Source organism: Urtica dioica, chromosome 8 (genome assembly GCF_054948205.1).
Source record: "Urtica dioica subsp. dioica isolate 48M chromosome 8, U.dioica_male_clone48M_v1_H2, whole genome shotgun sequence".
Classification (NCBI taxonomy): domain Eukaryota; kingdom Viridiplantae; phylum Streptophyta; class Magnoliopsida; order Rosales; family Urticaceae; genus Urtica; species Urtica dioica.
In genome coordinates, this window is record NC_142763.1 from 2,700,539 (window position 1) to 2,717,919 (window position 17,381).

General features: G+C 33.4%; 2 protein-coding genes and 2 pseudogenes across 4 annotated transcripts; all 4 read left to right on the forward strand.

The window, feature by feature from the left end:
* Positions 1-2,839: 2,839 nt before the first annotated feature.
* On the forward strand, positions 2,840-3,454 carry LOC149387250 (uncharacterized). The gene has a single exon (XM_089621773.1). The coding sequence runs from the start codon at positions 2,840-2,842 to the stop codon at positions 3,452-3,454; it is 615 nt and encodes a 204-aa protein (XP_089477899.1).
* Positions 3,455-6,075: 2,621 nt separating this feature from the next.
* Positions 6,076-6,717, forward strand: LOC149387251 (auxin-responsive protein SAUR21 pseudogene; annotated as a pseudogene).
* A 4,794-nt stretch (positions 6,718-11,511) lies between these two features.
* LOC149387252 (auxin-responsive protein SAUR20 pseudogene) lies at positions 11,512-12,222 on the forward strand (annotated as a pseudogene).
* Positions 12,223-12,600: 378 nt separating this feature from the next.
* On the forward strand, positions 12,601-17,161 carry LOC149387253 (transcription initiation factor TFIID subunit 14b-like). 3 transcript variants are annotated; one of them, XM_089623460.1, is made up of 7 exons: positions 12,603-12,850; positions 13,074-13,162; positions 13,277-13,498; positions 13,597-13,784; positions 13,884-13,996; positions 15,873-15,962; positions 16,911-17,161. In XM_089623460.1, exons 1-6 carry the CDS (start codon positions 12,821-12,823, stop codon positions 15,957-15,959), a joined length of 729 nt encoding a protein of 242 aa, XP_089479586.1. In that variant the 5' UTR covers positions 12,603-12,820; the 3' UTR covers positions 15,960-15,962; positions 16,911-17,161. The 3 variants fall into 3 exon arrangements, with proteins under 3 accessions (XP_089479587.1, XP_089479586.1, XP_089479588.1); XM_089623461.1 differs by lacking the exon at positions 16,911-17,161 and having other exon boundaries at positions 12,601-12,850; positions 13,597-13,763; positions 15,873-16,208; XM_089623462.1 differs by lacking the exon at positions 16,911-17,161 and having other exon boundaries at positions 12,774-12,850; positions 15,873-16,203.
* Positions 17,162-17,381: the final 220 nt, after the last annotated feature.

Here is a 17,381-nt window from a genome sequence, read left to right on the forward strand (position 1 = left end):
AATGGAAGAAAATTAAGAATTACCCAAATGTTATATGCTATTAAAATGAAAAAATAATCTTCCTTGCTTTGACCAAATACACACATCCTAATACGCACAAGATCATACGTACACATTATTGTCATTGCAAACAAACACCAGTACATTAAGCAAATACGTACACCTTCCTTCCTTTGCTTTTTGCGACAAAAACAATAAGAAACGGCGAGAGTAAAAAAATAACGGCAAAAAATGCCAACAAAATCATTGACAAAACTGTGCTGGAAATAACATTACATACCTGAAAGAAAACGGCGAGAACAGACACAGTTGAAAGCAGCTGCGAGAGCGGCAGCTATCGAAAGCAGCTGCGAGAGCGGCAGCTATCGAAAGCAGCTGCGAGAGCGGCAGCTATCGAAAGCACAGACAAGACGAGATCTTGGCGTCCATGTGGCCTTGAAGGTTCTGCAATGGTCAATGGGTATTGAAGACTATTGAAACACACAGGCAAAGACAAATGAGAAGAAATTCAAGAATCCATACGCTTAATGAAGAATATAAAGAATCAATATTGATTCACGCATTTTATCAAACAGTTGGAGCCATCTCCAGAAATAAAAAGAACCCAAACACGTTAAATAGCGGTGGCGGGAATACAGTGGGGAATAAGAGAGACATATCGCGGAGAGGGAAATGGCAAACGGAGGCGAGGCGAGTGAGGGCACCCTGAGAAACGGACAAAGGTCTGAATGGTGAAGGCAAACGGTAGAAAGAATGATTTTTGCAAAATGAAAAGAAAATAATCGTGTTGATATATATGACCTACTATATATAGTCAATGTGAAATATAATTGGTGAATATCAAATTTTTGAGGGAAATTTTGTGGTTTTTGATCGAAAATTTTGGAGGGAAATTTTGTATTAATGAATGTTACGAATTATGAGAGAGAGAGAAAGAGAGAGATCCTAATTTAGATTTTGGGGGAATATGAAAACTTTTGTTTTTTAGGCTTCTCTATATAATAAAAAGATTTTAAAATTAAAATCAACTTCTCTGTATAATAAATTAAAATAAAAGATCATATAAAATACTACAATTGAAATTTAATGTTTTTAATTATGGCTTGATAAGCAAAATAAATTTGAGCATCACTCTTTAAAATTAAATTATAGTCAATTTAACTTAAATAAAAATATATAAATGTCAAAACCAATTAATCAGATTGGTCTATATTTGTTATTTTATCGATGATAATACAACTATATAATTCAAAGATTATGACTCGTGAAATCAACTGGTTATGACTCTTTAAATTAAATATAAAATTGAATGTTGTTGATGTGAGAAATCACACCAAAGCAGTTACGACAAATTTATGAATGGAAATAGGTCGATTTAGATTTGTAGATGGGCCTCAATTCTCCGTAACAAGACCAAATTGAAACTCTTGACAAATTAGACAATAAACAAGGACGAAAAGCATAATATAACGTAAGCTCGGGCTGTTTGTATTATGATCGCTAAAAAACAGTACAAAGATGTTAACTTGAAGATAAGAATCGAAAGATCGAAAAGAAAGTAACGTGCCTGACATGGGCTTGATCGTCTTATATTTATAGTGTGGGAGGTGAGGTTGCGAGCTCCGGATTGCAGGGGACACGTCGTGTGTCAATTGGGACTTACTACTGCATCTTGGGACTCCTGTTTTTGGATACCTATTCGTATGAGGAGCAGTTACGGATCGACCGGGCTAACGAGCTTCGTATCTCCGGGTCTTTGGGGAGCGATTATCTCGAGCTGACATTTGAATCTTCTGACGGGCTGACGTAATTCGTGAACCTGTTAACAACAAATACATGGGCTTGGGCCCAATTTTCTTGTACTGGGTCAAATCCCTCTTTTGTTAGACTGTGGACGAAGTCCAACATCAATAAATATCATTATTTAAAATTGAATAAAATTGATTATAAGTATTTAAAGTTATATAAAATTTGATGCTAAAACTATATAACATTACATTTGATATATAATTATGTATTGATAATAGATAAAAAAACATAATAATGTCAAAAGTAATTGTCAATCTTAGTTTGTATCTACGATATTTTTTATTTCAAAATTAATTGACGATTAACCAAACAACTATATGATTGTAAGGTTGTTCCTCTTATATTGTGATCGTTCGTAATTATTCTATATAATCTGATTGATTAAAAAACTATTTGTTGTTCTACATGAATAGTTCGGTTTAACTATTTTCAAAACTATTTACATCACTCTTATATATAGTAATAATTTTACATAAATAATATTAATCGTGTTTAAATTGGGTCGTAATCGTGCTATTACTCGTAATCGTTTTAGTTGGATCATATTCGTGCGGGTCGTAATCGTGTTTCGTGTCGACCATTTAATAATCGTGTTAATTGGATTTTAATCGTGTTACCGTAATCGTGTCGTTTTGATCCATTATTTAATCGTGTTAGCGTGTTCGACCCAATTAAGAACCGACCCATTTATTGCGATCCAAATCCGCTTTAAATCGTGTCGTAACTGTTTCGTGTTTCGTGTCCGGACCAAATTGCCATCCCTAATCACTTACAAGATTCTCACGTTTCTCAATTCGTTCTGGCGCGATCTGACTACTCACTTACAAGATTCTCACGTTTCTCAACTCATTCTGACGCGATTTGACTACTCACTTACAAGATTCTCACGTTTGTCAACTCCTACTCACTTACAAGATTCCCTCTATCATTAACTTTTTCTCTATAAAATACAAATTCTATCATGAGTTTTAAATATACACACACTCATTCTATTATGAATATAATGCATACTCTCATTTTATCTCCCAAAATGAATACTAATTCGTCCTCGTCTTCTTCAAGCTCGGATGACGATTTCATTACTAATTTGGATGAAGAGGAGGAGGCCATAACTCGTGCTATCATCAATAACAATATCTTGATTACAGAGCTTATCCGTCAACATTCCAGCCAAGTAGACATGAGAGCGGGAGGCTCAGTGCCAGGACGTGCTTTCATCAACCGTGATCGAGTGAGAGCAGACCGTCGACTATTCAATGATTACTTTTCAGAAACCCCGATGTATGATGAAGCCATGTTCCGTCGGAGATATCGGATGTCTCGCTCATTATTCCTCCGCATAAAGGATGCTGTTCAAGGTCATGACAACTACTTCGAGCAACGGGTGGATCGCCTCGGCAAACTTGGTTTGTCACCCCTTCAAAAGATAACAGCTGTATTTCGGATGCTGGCATATGGTGTTCCGGCAGATGCAACAGACGAGTACGTCAAAATAGGAGAGTCAACGGCGATTGAAAGCATGATGAAGTTTTGTCGGGCAATTGTTGAGGTATTTTCTGAGCAATATTTAAGATCACCAACAACTAATGATATTGCTAGACTTCTGCATGTTGGTCAACAACGTGGTTTTCCAGGAATGTTATGAAGTTTAGATTGTATGCACCGGAAGTGGAAAAATTGTCCCACTAGATGGGCCGGCCAATACACGGGTTGCAGTGGAAAGCCTACTATCATACTTGAAGTTGTAGCAGATTATGATCTTTGGATATGGCATGCTTATTTTGGTATGCGAGGGAGCAACAATGATATCAATGTGCTAGATTCTTCCCATTTATTTTCCAATCTCACTCAAGGTATCGCTCCTCCTGCCCATTATGTCATACAATGATACTTTTATTTGTTGTGTTGTAGTTTGTTTTACTTTATTTTAATTGAGTTGTGTTGTAATTTTTTTTATTTTAATTGTGTTGTGTTGTGTTGTATTTTATTTGTTGTGTTGTGATTTTTATTAAATAAAATTTTATTTTATTTAATGTGTATTTATATTTATAATTATAATTAATTTATAGAGTAATATTTTACTCATTATCATAATTCTTCTAAGTTATCTAATTAGTAATAATAAAAAAAATATAGGGGTATAAGTATAAATAAGAAATAAATGGGGATAAAAATAGAGTGAAAAATAGAGTTCGGTTGGAGAGAAATCACTGTTTACTGAAAAATGTAAGAAATAGATAATGACCTTAAGTAAGCTCAATATATATATATATATATATATATATATATATATATATATATATATATATATAAGGATATCAATTTTACCCACGTATATGCACAATCTTATTTATTAGGGTTTTATTTAAATAAATGAGTAATGGGTTAAAATTATATGAGCATAGATAGGTTATGATTTTTAGGTACTTTACTCAAGATCCAACTCATATTTTATCCGTTTAAAATTATTACTATATTTATGAATTTCAAGCAAATCATGGCATATAATATTACACGGATAAAATATAATTATGGGTTATTCTGAACCCTGTAGAATTTATCTTCTGAACCATGTAGAATTTACCTAGATCTACAACCATTAAAAATAAATTGGTATGTATAAGATATGGTTTTAATTTTTTTTTTTTCGTGGATATGATCTGGTTTTACTGGACACTAGACCCTATCTATTACACTTAATTAAATAATCTATATAATTTCAAAATTGTAAAAAAAAAAACTAAAACTTTATTGTTCAAATAAGAGGGAATTTCTTTGTGGATTGATATTTGGTATCTGTATATAATGAAAAGCTCTTATTTGTGTTTTTTTTTAAGACGAAATTTCCTCATGTATCAATTTTATGTGCTTATTCCAAGAATCTCAACTATTATTAACTTTTCTAAAAATATCGACTTTTTAAAAGTTGAAGCGAAACAATCCTTATATACATAAAACGGTAACCGACAAAAAAACAAAAATTGTATACAACGAAAAACGTATATATAAGCCAAATAAAACCACATACAAAAAAAAAAAAAAAAAAAAAAAAAAACGGTAGACATTTCATGATAATAAAATAAATATGATTGATATTTGGAGAATCAAATTTGAAAATTTGATATGCTATCAAATTTCTTATATGGAAACTATCCAAACTACCTGATTTTGAAAAATAATTATGAGACTATCTCACGCCTCGTTATTACTCCGAGAATGACTTTTATTTACAGCATTTTCTTTGTTATTATTTACAGTTTATTTGCATTTTTTAACTGTATAGTTTCATTTAAATTTTTCTTCATTGTTTAAACAATAAAACTTGTGAAATAGAAAAATAAATGAGCTATTTGAGGGATTAAAGGTTGGACGTAATTTCCACAGCTAATGTTCCACGCGTTTGGATACCATGCTTCAAGTCAAAGATGTGTGATATAATACATATTGGGTAAGATAAGTTTGATAATCATATTTTACTTTATAAAACAATGGGTAAATGGCAAATGCTATTGAGTCACTTACCTAGGTAACATATCTGAATATATTATTTATTAGAATTTGGAACTGTAATTAATTAGCACAACAAGTAATATTTAAAATAAAATAAAAAAAATTAACATCGAACAAGAGATTTATTTTCACAAAATTAATTTAATATGATGATGGACACATCTTGAAACATTGTGAAGTTACTTATACCTCAAAGCTAAACTTTGTAACAAGTAATTCTGTAACTTTAATCAAAGCCTCCAGATCTTACATTCTTAAAATATTTCGAAAGCACATTTATAAAGATCTTTTGAACCCTTGACAATATATTAGGAAGCTAGGTTTTTGTTCCGGCTTAAATATAAACTTGCATATTTTAAATTATTAAAAAAGTAGTATTTAACAATTAAAAAAAAATAGATATTTCGAACTGTTTGTAAGGCACAGAATTTGTATGAAATGAATGGTGAAGAGTGAGAATGCATTTAATTGAATAAGGCTCTCTCATAAACAAATTCACATGGGATTGTCTCTCTTGATAAATCTATCTGTATATGTAACTCCAATAATTTCAAAATGGAATAAAAAAGATTTCGAAATCCCAAGCATGTTATGTGCTATGAAAGGCAATATGTCCTAAAACGGTTTCGCTTGAAGAATATTTTTGTTTCAAGTGGGTCCCTTGTAGGCTTGTTTTTTGCCGGTAGTTGTTGGGGACACATAAGATATAACCAAAGTTTTTCATGAATGAGATTTGAAACTTGAAAGTCACAACCCATGTGACTATGTGAGCTTTCTATAACTTGACACACAAACCATAACAACCACTAGCTTAACTAATCTCAATATCATCTCTCTATATATAGACTCACATTACCCCCAAAAAAATATACATACTCAACCAATTCTTTCAAATTATCCATTACTCAGTTCTAGCCAGAAATCATCTAAAATGGCGTTTGGATTGCCTAACATTGCTCATGGAAAGAAATCGCTCCGAAGAACGGTCTCGGGGGTCAAAGAAGCCGGTTCGAAGTCAACGAGCATCCCAAAAGGCTTCTTTGCCGTGTACGTCGGAGAAGATGAGAAAAAACGATACATCGTGCCTTTGTCGTACCTAAACGAAGCTGGCTTTCAAGAGCTTCTTAGTTTGGCGGAGCAAGAGTTTGGGTACGATCACCCGATGGGCGGTCTCACGATTCCTTGCAGCGAAGAGATCTTCCTCGATCTAGTGTCTCGATTGAGTTGAATCGATCATGATTAATATTAGTATTTATTTTTTTAATAGGGCTAAACAATTTTGTACATCTTAATTTAATTATACATAATAATCCATTCAAGATATATGCTTCTTGACCAAGTTGAGAAAAGTTGTGTATAAAAATTTCGAACTTGATCAACAGTGATGTTTTATTTCAATGGAACGAAAGAAATTCATTTATAGTTCTCATGTTATCTCCAACAATGTGTTTCTGATGTTGTTTACTCTAATTATGTATGATATAGTACATATTGCCTCAACTGTTTTAAGAAGAAACTGGTTTCGATTTTTTTTTATTTTTTATGATGGGTTACTTTTTTGAATTATGGACAATAAATATTCAAAATGCAGAGAAAGAAGTAATCTGAATATCCTCAGATTAAAAATATAAATGAAAAAAAAAAAGTAGTTCTTTGGCTCTTAGGGGTCTTCGTGTCAAAGAAACATATATATAAATTATTATGTTTTTTGGATTAACACTCAAAATACATGTATCGATAATTAATTAATTTTAAATACCACGCGCATTATTAATTGTCATATTCCAGGAAAGCTTCTCAAGTATGTTATTAATCTATGATATCTTGCTAAAGAGTATGCATAGTTTATAGAGAAGGGATTTGAGATTCCACAAGCACTATTGAGAGAAAGATTTGTCTAGTTCGTCATTCTCTTCGTCGGAAATGGTTTATTAATCTATGATTTCTTGCTAAAGAGAATGCATAGTGTATAGACTATAGAGAAGGGATTTGAGATTCCACAAGCACTATTGAGAATTGAAAATTAGATAAACTAAATTGAAATTTTTTTTTTATTAGTCTCGGTTAATTTCGGTTACCTAACTAAAAAAAACGGCTAACATATAACATGTTAAATGTTTAGTTAAAAGTTATCCTAGTTTAATTGAAAATTCATCCTTAGAGGTAGGCTTCAATTGGAGGCAGCAAGTTGGGCCCTAGGCTAGTTTTTTCTAAGAGTTATTTTTTTTTTCGTGAAAAAAAGATGCTATAGCATAGATATTTTTTTTACTATGAATTATTATAGTTACCTTTATTTACACAAACTTGAACCAATCTATTATGTGGTTACTCCAAGGTTTAAAATATCGATACCGATACCCATACTGAGGTTCTGATTTTACGGATATATCGAGTATCGATGGATATATCGACGGATATTCTATAACAATTTAAATACCGACTACCGATTATATCGATGATATATCGGATACCGACGGATATATCGACAGAAATCCTATAAAAATATATAAAATGTATATATAATTTAATGATACATATAACAATTATATTTTAAATAAATATATATATATATATATAACATATCTATATAGATATATACGTATATTTATATCTATAAATATACGATATAAATATACGTAATGAATGAATATATAACATTTATTTAGCTAATAATAAAGTTCACCTTATTATGAAATTAATAAATTTTAAAAAATCACTCCATATAAACATATGTAGTTATATGAATTTTAATAAGCAATAATGAGTCTTCATCTTCCCAAGAACTCAAGTTTAAATTTTGGGCCTGTTTAGAGCTATGTAAATAGGTATTTCAGGAATAACTTTTCTGTTATGGCTGTTGTAGGAATTTGTTTTACATTTAAAAAAAATCACTTCCTGTGTAGTTCTATGAATTTTAATGAGAAATAATGAGTCTTCATATTCCTAAGAACTCAAGTTTAAATTTTGGACCTGTTTAGAGCTATAAAAATAGGTATTTCAGGAATAACTTTTATGTTTTTGGCTGTTGTAGGAATTTTTTTTAGAAAAACGGTATATCGGGAAGAAAACGATATTTAGGCTGTTATATCAGTTTTTTTACCGAGCCTTCAAAAAAACGGATATATCGGCGATATATCCCTATATATCGCCGATATTTAGAACCTTGGGTTACTCCCAATTCCTCTTCAAATATACTTTTATTGCAAAAAATAAAAAAAAATAAAAAAAAAATAAGCGCCAAAAATCGTGAATTTCTTAATTTCTGCTTGGGGTTTGAAGAGATCTCAAAGTGCTTAAGAGATACGAGTCTTTGCTATGTTGTAGTAACAGCCATGATATGTATGTTTGTGTGATCTCATGGATAATGAAGGGTGTGAATAGTAAATGAAGCAATTAATATAAAGGGGTCTAAAGATAGAGAGGGGCTCCTTAATCACACGGTATTAATTATTGAAAACTATCTATTATAGATAACATATATATTGAAGGGATACTATGCTCAACACATGCTGAGACAAGTCTATTTTCTCTGCATGTGCCTATAACTTTCCTTCAACTGTGAACACAAATATTGTTTATATATGTCCATTACAAGAGGACCAATTTTATTTAATATCAGAAAATGATTATTAAGCATCTCATGAACTGGCTATTCCTGAATTAAAAACGACATTTCATCATCAAATTAAACACCGCTCTCATTGTCTTGAGAGTAATGAACCACAAAATATTTCTAGTGATTTCATGTTATCCAAATTCCAAAGCTTGTCATTTTTTTTTCTTTTTCTTTCTCTGTTTCACATCGCACTCATTATGTTTTCAGTACTATCTGAATTTGATATCACGAGGTCCTGTATTTTTCAAAAATATGTAAATATTAATGAACAAAATTCGATGGCCACATAATTCATTTAACCCTACTTTGTACGATTTTGTACATTTCATATTTGTACAAGTGGGGTTGGATTGCATGAGATTAAGCCTAGCATAAAATGGTTAAAAATAAATAGATAAATAAATAAAACCTAGCATCAATTGATGTTTCATATGCTTATCCAAATTACTTCCGTACAAAAGTGTATCCCTACTTTTCATGTATTCCTGTAGAAAACTTTAGCCCTAAACATCAATTCTACACTTATCGAACTTGCGAATCACACACACACAAACAACAGAAAGCTATAAAGAAAAGTAAAGAGACACACAGATTTTTACCGAGGTTCAGATCCAAACCAAAACAATGGCTTGAACCCTAATCCTCGTTGAGCTCCAACCGGAAAAGCTCGTGTACTAATCTTCGAATCGATCACACCACCTCACAGATCACTTTCTTCTCTCAAGGTTCACAGCCACGCTCAGAGTATATCAGAATCAATTACACAGTTCTCACAAGGAACTCACGATCAAGATGATCGAACCAGACTCACAATATCACTCAGAGAAGAACAAGATGAGAGAATTGCACAAGGCCAAACAAACCCTAGCGACGAGTACAAAATGACAGAATGAGAATCGAATAAATTGAAACGACGAGTCTTCAGTCCTTTTATATATCTCTGCAGAAGCAATCCTGATCGTTGGATTAGCCGAGTATCCAGCGGTGGCAGTCGTGTCTAAGTCAAATACACCAGAACTTAATGTCTCAAGTCCAGTGTCGTTTTACCTCAACAGACGACGCCTCCAAGCTGTTCCCTCGTCTAATGGGCTTGGGCTTCGACAAAAACTGTTGGGCTTCAATCCAACAATTCCCTTAATCTTTACCCGCTCTCTGGAACTATTAAAGAATTAGTTGAGGGATTGATTCTGTAAATAAAGAAGTAATCTCAGGCCGTACTATTTTTAAGGTTGTGATGTTAATATCTTTAAAAATAACGAGAATGGAAAACCGTAACTTATACAACGTATAAGAAGATATCGAACCTTTGTATATAGAACATAATAAATCATAAATATCTCCATGTATTAATTTTTTTTTCTTCCTTTTTGTCTTTTACCTCTCACTTCTCCTTATACTGTGGGATGGCTCAAATTATACGAGAGTGATGGTCCTAAAGTAATAATCTTCATATAACTCCTTGATTTTTATTCTAATTCATTTTAATTTTTCGAATATGACAAATGTTTTAGAATCTTATTTACGATTTTATCTTATCAAATATCCAAATGTAATTATTATAGTATGAAATGAATCATCTCATCCATTGGTTTCATTTGATCTGTTTAATTCAAAGTCACTGAATAATATTATAACAAATAATGTACTGTTTCACAAACTCATCATATATCCCAGGTTGTTTAAATAGTAAATGTTTGCCAATGTATGACACAATGGCCTTCTTTGATTTTAGAACACAAGTTCTCTTTTTAGATGCATTGCCATGTCCCCCCAAAATTTCCCAATGACTCACAGAATTTGGTTGTTTTTCTATTACGTACATTCACTCTCAATCCTTATAGCTCGCCATTATTAGGAACATGCCATTAAATACAAATACCCTACTTTGGTCTATTTACCTTATGACATGAAATACGTTTATTCTATTTCATGTCTATTTACAACCATCTATATTATTTATAATTTCTCATTTACATAAATATATTATACATCTCTATTATTTTGCACCAATAACCCCTTAACTTTTTCATAATGTAACATATTGATCCTTATGCTTTCTTTTTGCACAAGTTGTCAACTAATAACAGAAAAATGCGAGATAAAGAGAGATAGTTCCACTAATTATTAAATAAATGCCATATGATTCGATGCCAAGTCACTAGAAATTCGTGAAAAACACGGCTGCCTTATGTGGAAGGAGTTCAACTGTTAGTGCAAAAATAAAAAGAATAAGGACCAATGTGCTACAACTCAAAAAAAAAACCCCCTTATTCTTTAACTATCTCTAGAAGTTACAAGTAACTTTCAAGATTTATCAAGAGTCACACAGAAACACATTTTCGAATAGTCACATCTCTTTCTTCTTCTTCTTCTTCAAAAGGGCAATGAAAGAAGAGGACCACAAAAAAGGCTTTGCCCATTCAACCACTGCACAACAAAGCTTTTGCTATCCACTTTAATCACAATTCACAAGTGGGACTTCTTGTTGGTTCTGCATCATAAAATGACTTGACACATATTTTCAAAAATATTCAATGCAATAGTCTCATTCCAACCGGATTCCTTGAAATCTATTGAAAGACCAACCCATGTGGTACTTCATTGTCCTTGTTGCACTACAACTTCTCACCACAAATCATACATTCCTCAACATTGCCTATTCCCTCTATATATATGCAAAGCACACACAAGAGCCATCTCATCTCATATACAAACCATCTATTGAAATAAAAAATAAAAAAAATAAGAAAAACTTTTGTCCACCTAGTTTGTTCATAACCATGGCAATCAAATTTTCAACTAAGAACATTCTACGCCGGTCGAGCTTACTTGGAAGCCAAGCAATCCCAAAAGGGTATTTTGCCGTGTATGTTGGAGAGAACGAGAACGAGATGAAGAGATACGTGGTTCCAATCTCGTTGCTGAGTCAGCCTTCGTTCCAAGAGCTTCTCAGCCAAGCCCAGGAAGAGTTCGGGTACGATCATCCCATGGGAGGCCTCACTATCCCGTGCAGAGAGGACGTGTTCATCGATCTTGCTTCGCGTTTCAATGGATTGTGATTCATCGGATTAATTAATTCATAGCATAGAGGAATTTTGTAGAGTCTCACATCATAGATGTTCTTTTTCCTTTTTTCTTTTTTCCTTTAACGTTTTTGGGCAGAAGATGAAGAAATGTGGTTGAGAAATAGGTGTATAAATTTCTCACATCTCACTCATTTTCCTTTGTATTGTGAAAGTGTAACCTTCTTTTTTCCAATCAAAGGTACTTCCGCTTGATTAGCCAAACTACTTGTCGTTTCATCTTATAGAAATGCAAAACCCCATATCACATTCGTGGAAATTTGTCAACCATAAATATTAAATAAAAAATAACATCATCCTTTCAAAATGATATGCTGGTCTTTCAAGCTCATAAAATTCAACGTCATACTCTAAATAGTGAAAATCAATTAAAAACATAATGTCGTACTACTTGAACAAAAACGACATTAATTTTCTACAGGCCAATCTTAACGGTCAAAATTAACGAAAAAGTTCCACTACTTCGCGCTTAATTCCATCAACTAATTCCTTATCAAATCCAAAGTACATCATCACATACACTTAAGGGTATTAAGGTCACGACACAAGATATATTCTTCTTTAACCGACTTAAATACTCTCGCTTAATGACGTGGCACAATATCATTTGTAAACGGTAAACACAAAGATAAGCCTCTTTTCTGGAGATAGCGGATATCAACGCCGTCCGTACATCGGAGTGTCAGAGCTCTGAGAAATCCTCGATTCCCGCGAAAAAAAGTTGCGACTATCGCTCTCAAATAGATAAGAAACGCGCCTAATTAGGGTTTTAACTTCTCAAACGCCCAAATCGCAGACGGAAATGTCGAAATCAGAGGACAGTGAAAAAAAGGTGAACTGATAATTCTTTTTTTTTTTTGTTTAATTTCTATGTTTTCGATAAAGCCCTAATATTGTCTGATACGGTGTATGAACGCCAAAGCCCTGTTTTATACTGATTCTATTGAGTGTGAATTGTCATTTGAGCTCTCTCTTATCTCTAATTTTATTATATTTGATCACATTTCGGACATTAATTATTCAAGTAGCAAGTGTTTGTTTTCCCTTCAATCTAGACTTTGATCAAGAAGGTGAAAGACGTTGAAGTTGGCGTCCCAATTGTGTACGGAAACATTGCATTCTGGCTCGGTAAGAAAGCGAGCGAGTAAGTATCAGAGTATCTCACTGTGAATCGGCTTTCCAAACTCTATTTACCAAATGCAGAAGAAGAAAAAGAAAAAAGAAAAAAAAAAGCATGGTGTTTATGGTGATTAATTAGGTTTCAGTCTCACAAATGGACCGTCTATGTCCGCGGAGCGACCAATGAAGACCTCGGAGTGGTCGTGAAGCGAGTCGTTTTCCAGTTGCATTCGAGTTTCAACAACCCGACGAGGGTGGTCGAATCTCCGCCTTTCGAGGTTTCGGAATCCGGTTGGGGAGAATTCGAGATCGTGATCACAGTCCACTTCCACAGCGACGTTTGCGATAAACCCCTGAACTTGTGAGTTGTTGAGTTACGTTGATGACGAGAATGATGATGATGATAAGATTAAAAAAACAAATTTACTTTTGATGTAATCCCTGCAATTTCATTTGTAGATACCATCATTTGAAGCTGTACCCGGAAGAGGAATCGGGGCCTATGTCGACAAAGAAGCCCGTCATCATAGAATCCTACGACGAAATAGTGTTTCCCGAGCCTTCCGAGGCTTTCCTTGCTCGTGCACAAAACCACACGGCCGTAGTTATGCCGAGATTGCCCTCAGGTCTCACTCTACCTTCTCCCGGTATGTTTGGTCTCTCCGTGACCTTGTTTTTATGCTTTGATTTTGGTTTAGTGGGAAAGAAGAAGAAAAATGAATGGAATGGCTTTATTTTACGTGCAGTGCCGATTGAAGACGAAAGTGAAAGAGATGTTAAAGACAATCCACTAAGCCAGTGGTTCAAAAAATTCTCCGAAGCAGACGAGTTATTACAACTCGCGGCGGCTCGTCAGCAGGTAAATATATCTCCAAGGCTTTTTGGTCTTTTGCTTAGCTTAAAGTGCTCTTAACTTGTTTAACGCTTTTGAAATTTTATCGCTCGGTAGAGTCCTAATACGACCAGGGTTTGCACTAGATAATCACGTCAAGCTATTTCTAAAAAGCAACAACATAATAAGAATACCAAAGACTGAATAATTCTTCTCTTTCCCCAAAGGTCAGGTCATTACTAAAATGCACCTCCTAAATAAACTTGTAAGTTATAACTAACTAATAAGTGGATGTAATTAAATAAATAAAAAAGTAGTGATTATGATAAATTATTACCACAAAAAAAATCCTAGTTAATAAAATAGCAGGAGCTACTTTCGTGAAATTGTTCTTGGAGTCGATCTATTTGCGTGACCGGCACTTGAATTTTCTATATGTAGTGGCATTTTTCCGGTAGATTAAGCCATTATGGGTCTTTCTAAACTCGAGATGAGACTTTTAAACATGGAAATCATAGGGCCCCAGACTAACGAACATTATGATTAGAAGCGCCATTCGTCGACCCTTGCAATAGGATTTCACAATCGAATGAGAATACAACTCATAAGGCATATCATGTGCTTAAGATTTTTAATCAACTTTCTGATTGTAAGACTCGTCCATCCATTGTTCCGTGTGTGATTATTCGCGTGGATCGATCTTCGGAGTTTGAATGTAGGGACTGCTTCTTTTTTTTTATAATTATTGGCAATCTTACAAGTGATATAATTTATTTAGGAGACAAGTGCTTGCTTCGTGTCTCCGAGGGACATGAAAGTTGAGCAACTATTATTATTCTGTTGAACCAGCTCATCTCGTAAACCAGGACTAGTCTATTTCCTCATTTGCACATGTTTATTTGAATAAAAGCGCCAACACTTTATGTACTTTTGTGGTTTACAACTCTCACATGCATCGAGATTAAGTTCATTTCGTCCCATTTTAAACATCGATTCGAAAACCTGACACGCGTAAAGCTCCATAAAGTGTAGAGAGGTTCGGACGTCACATCGGGTTTCATAACTTCTAAAAAGTAAAAATAATCTCGTTGTTTAACTATTAGGTTTCATAAACTGGAAATTTTCACGAAGAGTCTAATGCGGACTTTATAACTAAAACACCGGAAACATTGCTTCGTGTGCTTATTTTGCGATTCTTGAGAAAGAAACAAAAAAAAATTACAAAAATACGACACTGTTATTTGAAACATTTGGTACAAGAGTGTCGGTGAAACGATGACAAGATCAGTAATCACCATATTTCTTTATGTATGGTTTTTCATATTTCGATAGGAGAGAAAGATGTGCATTATGACCATCATTGAGACCGATTTCACCTCGAAAAATATTTCCGGTATATCTTGGTAGTAAAACAAATCAAGGTCAAAGCATATGTCCATCGTACTAGCTTGCATGTGAGGTCTGTTTCACACAACGTACTAAAAGCCAATACGACTTAAGGTCGTCTCTTGTCTGTTAAGGGTGTTTTATTTCATCTCAAGTTTCTTGTTTACATGATGTAACAGCTCTATAAAGGTCCCATTATTGGCCATGTTCTTGTTTGGTGAATTATTTGAATGCACTTGCTGCAAACACTTTTTCCAGGACTATTTCAGCACCTCGTCGACTGTTTTATTTTCTTCGTGTATAGTTCTCTTAGCTTGTGAACAGGAAGCTCTCACGTATCTCAACTTGATAGGGAAAACTAGTGATCCAAGAAAATATATCGGTCTTTTATTTCTAGTATTTTAGAATATATAGAGAACCGTTGAAAAAACAAAATTAGTTTCGTGTGTTCATTGTATAGATGTTAAAACCGTGAATCATGTATACTTAAAAAACAACCACTTTTTCATTATTTCAGGTACAAGCGCAGATTGCTAAGCTTCGGCGACAAATAACCCTGGTTGACGGACAAAACCAACAAGCGAAAATTATTCCCGACCAATGAAATGTACATTTTCTTTCGACTTTCAAGATTTTCTTATTATTAGAACTGGTCTTAATGACACTGCCACACAATGATGATCCGTTAAAACCTGAACTTTCACTCTCTTTTTTTACCTTCTTCACAACAAATCTTATTACCTTGGCATCCCTGAGAAGTGTCGGTTCGCATTGATTGCACGTCAATGCTCGTGAACATTGAAGCAAGAAAAATATAATTTTTTTTTTTTTTCTTCTTCGTTGTTCGCTTATGGTTGAATATTTGAGAAATCCTGTAGTGGTACCTGATCGATCTGGGGTTTACTCGCTCCGTACCAGAGACTTTTCCCTCACAAAATGGTCCATGGTTTTATGTAGGGTGGTCCAAAGTATTATTGTCATAAACATGGACATAAACATCAATGGCCACCAAAGTACTCATTAAAACTTTTTTTTAATTTCTTTTTAAATAGTACATTTCAATCAAAATCGAAGGGCCCTTTTTTGTAGGTACTTACCTTAGTCCTTGTGGTTTGTATGAGTACAAGCTGTGATGGAAAACTGGCTCTGCAAATTTGGGACCCTTTAGTTTGTGAGTATAATTTTGTTGGTCACTCATAAAATAACTTCACTGTCACTTCAATTTTCGTTATTAGATAACCTATCCTTAAATCTCGCTGAGTTCCTTCGAAATTTCCTTTGATAAGTAGGGCCAAAACTAAAATTTATTTTATTTTTCCTCTTTTGAGTCTAATCAAAATAATTGCATTAATGTTGCTCATCTGTTCTCAACACAAGGTTATTAAGTGCATATAATAGCCTGGATTTCCGATTGTTAATCATTGATGTTTATCCAATTAATCTGCTTCATAGCTGGTTTTTTGGTAGGTACTACGAATACTTTCATAGATAATCATCATATATATTTATAAGAATTATGTGGATAATTTCCAATACATCTCTATATTCTATGCAGATACATATCCTTTTGACCTTCTATTATTCTTCCTTGAAACTCACATGGGACAATCCTTTGATGTCACACGCAAATTGCTTATGTAATGTATGCAAAACTGCTACATAAATATAGCTACTAGTTTCACAAACTGTTGGCAAGCCATGTTCTTGTGTAGTTTCTTAGAGTAACCATACTGGTTGGGTTGCTTTTAGTTCTTCCCCCATGCTTTGGATCATAAAAATAAATATTATTTTCAAGCTTAATCCCTTCATTTATTTTTTTCATTTTATAAATAAATTTTTATACTATTTTTCTTGTTTATAGTTTTAATAATGCTTACAGTTTTATTTAACTATTTCTTTATTGTTTTAGAGTTTTATTTGAAATAACATGGTAAAATCGTCTGAAATATAAAACTTTTGAGATATACAGGGAATTAACATTTTTAAATAAAGTTATTTGTGAAACTCTTCTTGAATGCAAATCTAC

Excerpts from the sequence above, each read along its gene's own strand:
- LOC149387253 (XM_089623460.1), top strand. The coding sequence starts at position 12,821 with ATGTCGAAATCAGAGGACAGTGAAAAAAAG. Across the intron at positions 13,163-13,276 it reads CTCGGTAAGAAAGCGAGCGA|GTTTCAGTCTCACAAATGGA; the intron begins GTAAGTATCAGA and ends GTGATTAATTAG. Across the intron at positions 13,785-13,883 it reads TCTCACTCTACCTTCTCCCG|TGCCGATTGAAGACGAAAGT; the intron begins GTATGTTTGGTC and ends TTTTACGTGCAG.
- LOC149387250 (XM_089621773.1), top strand. The coding sequence starts at position 2,840 with ATGAATACTAATTCGTCCTCGTCTTCTTCAAGCTCGGATGACGATTTC.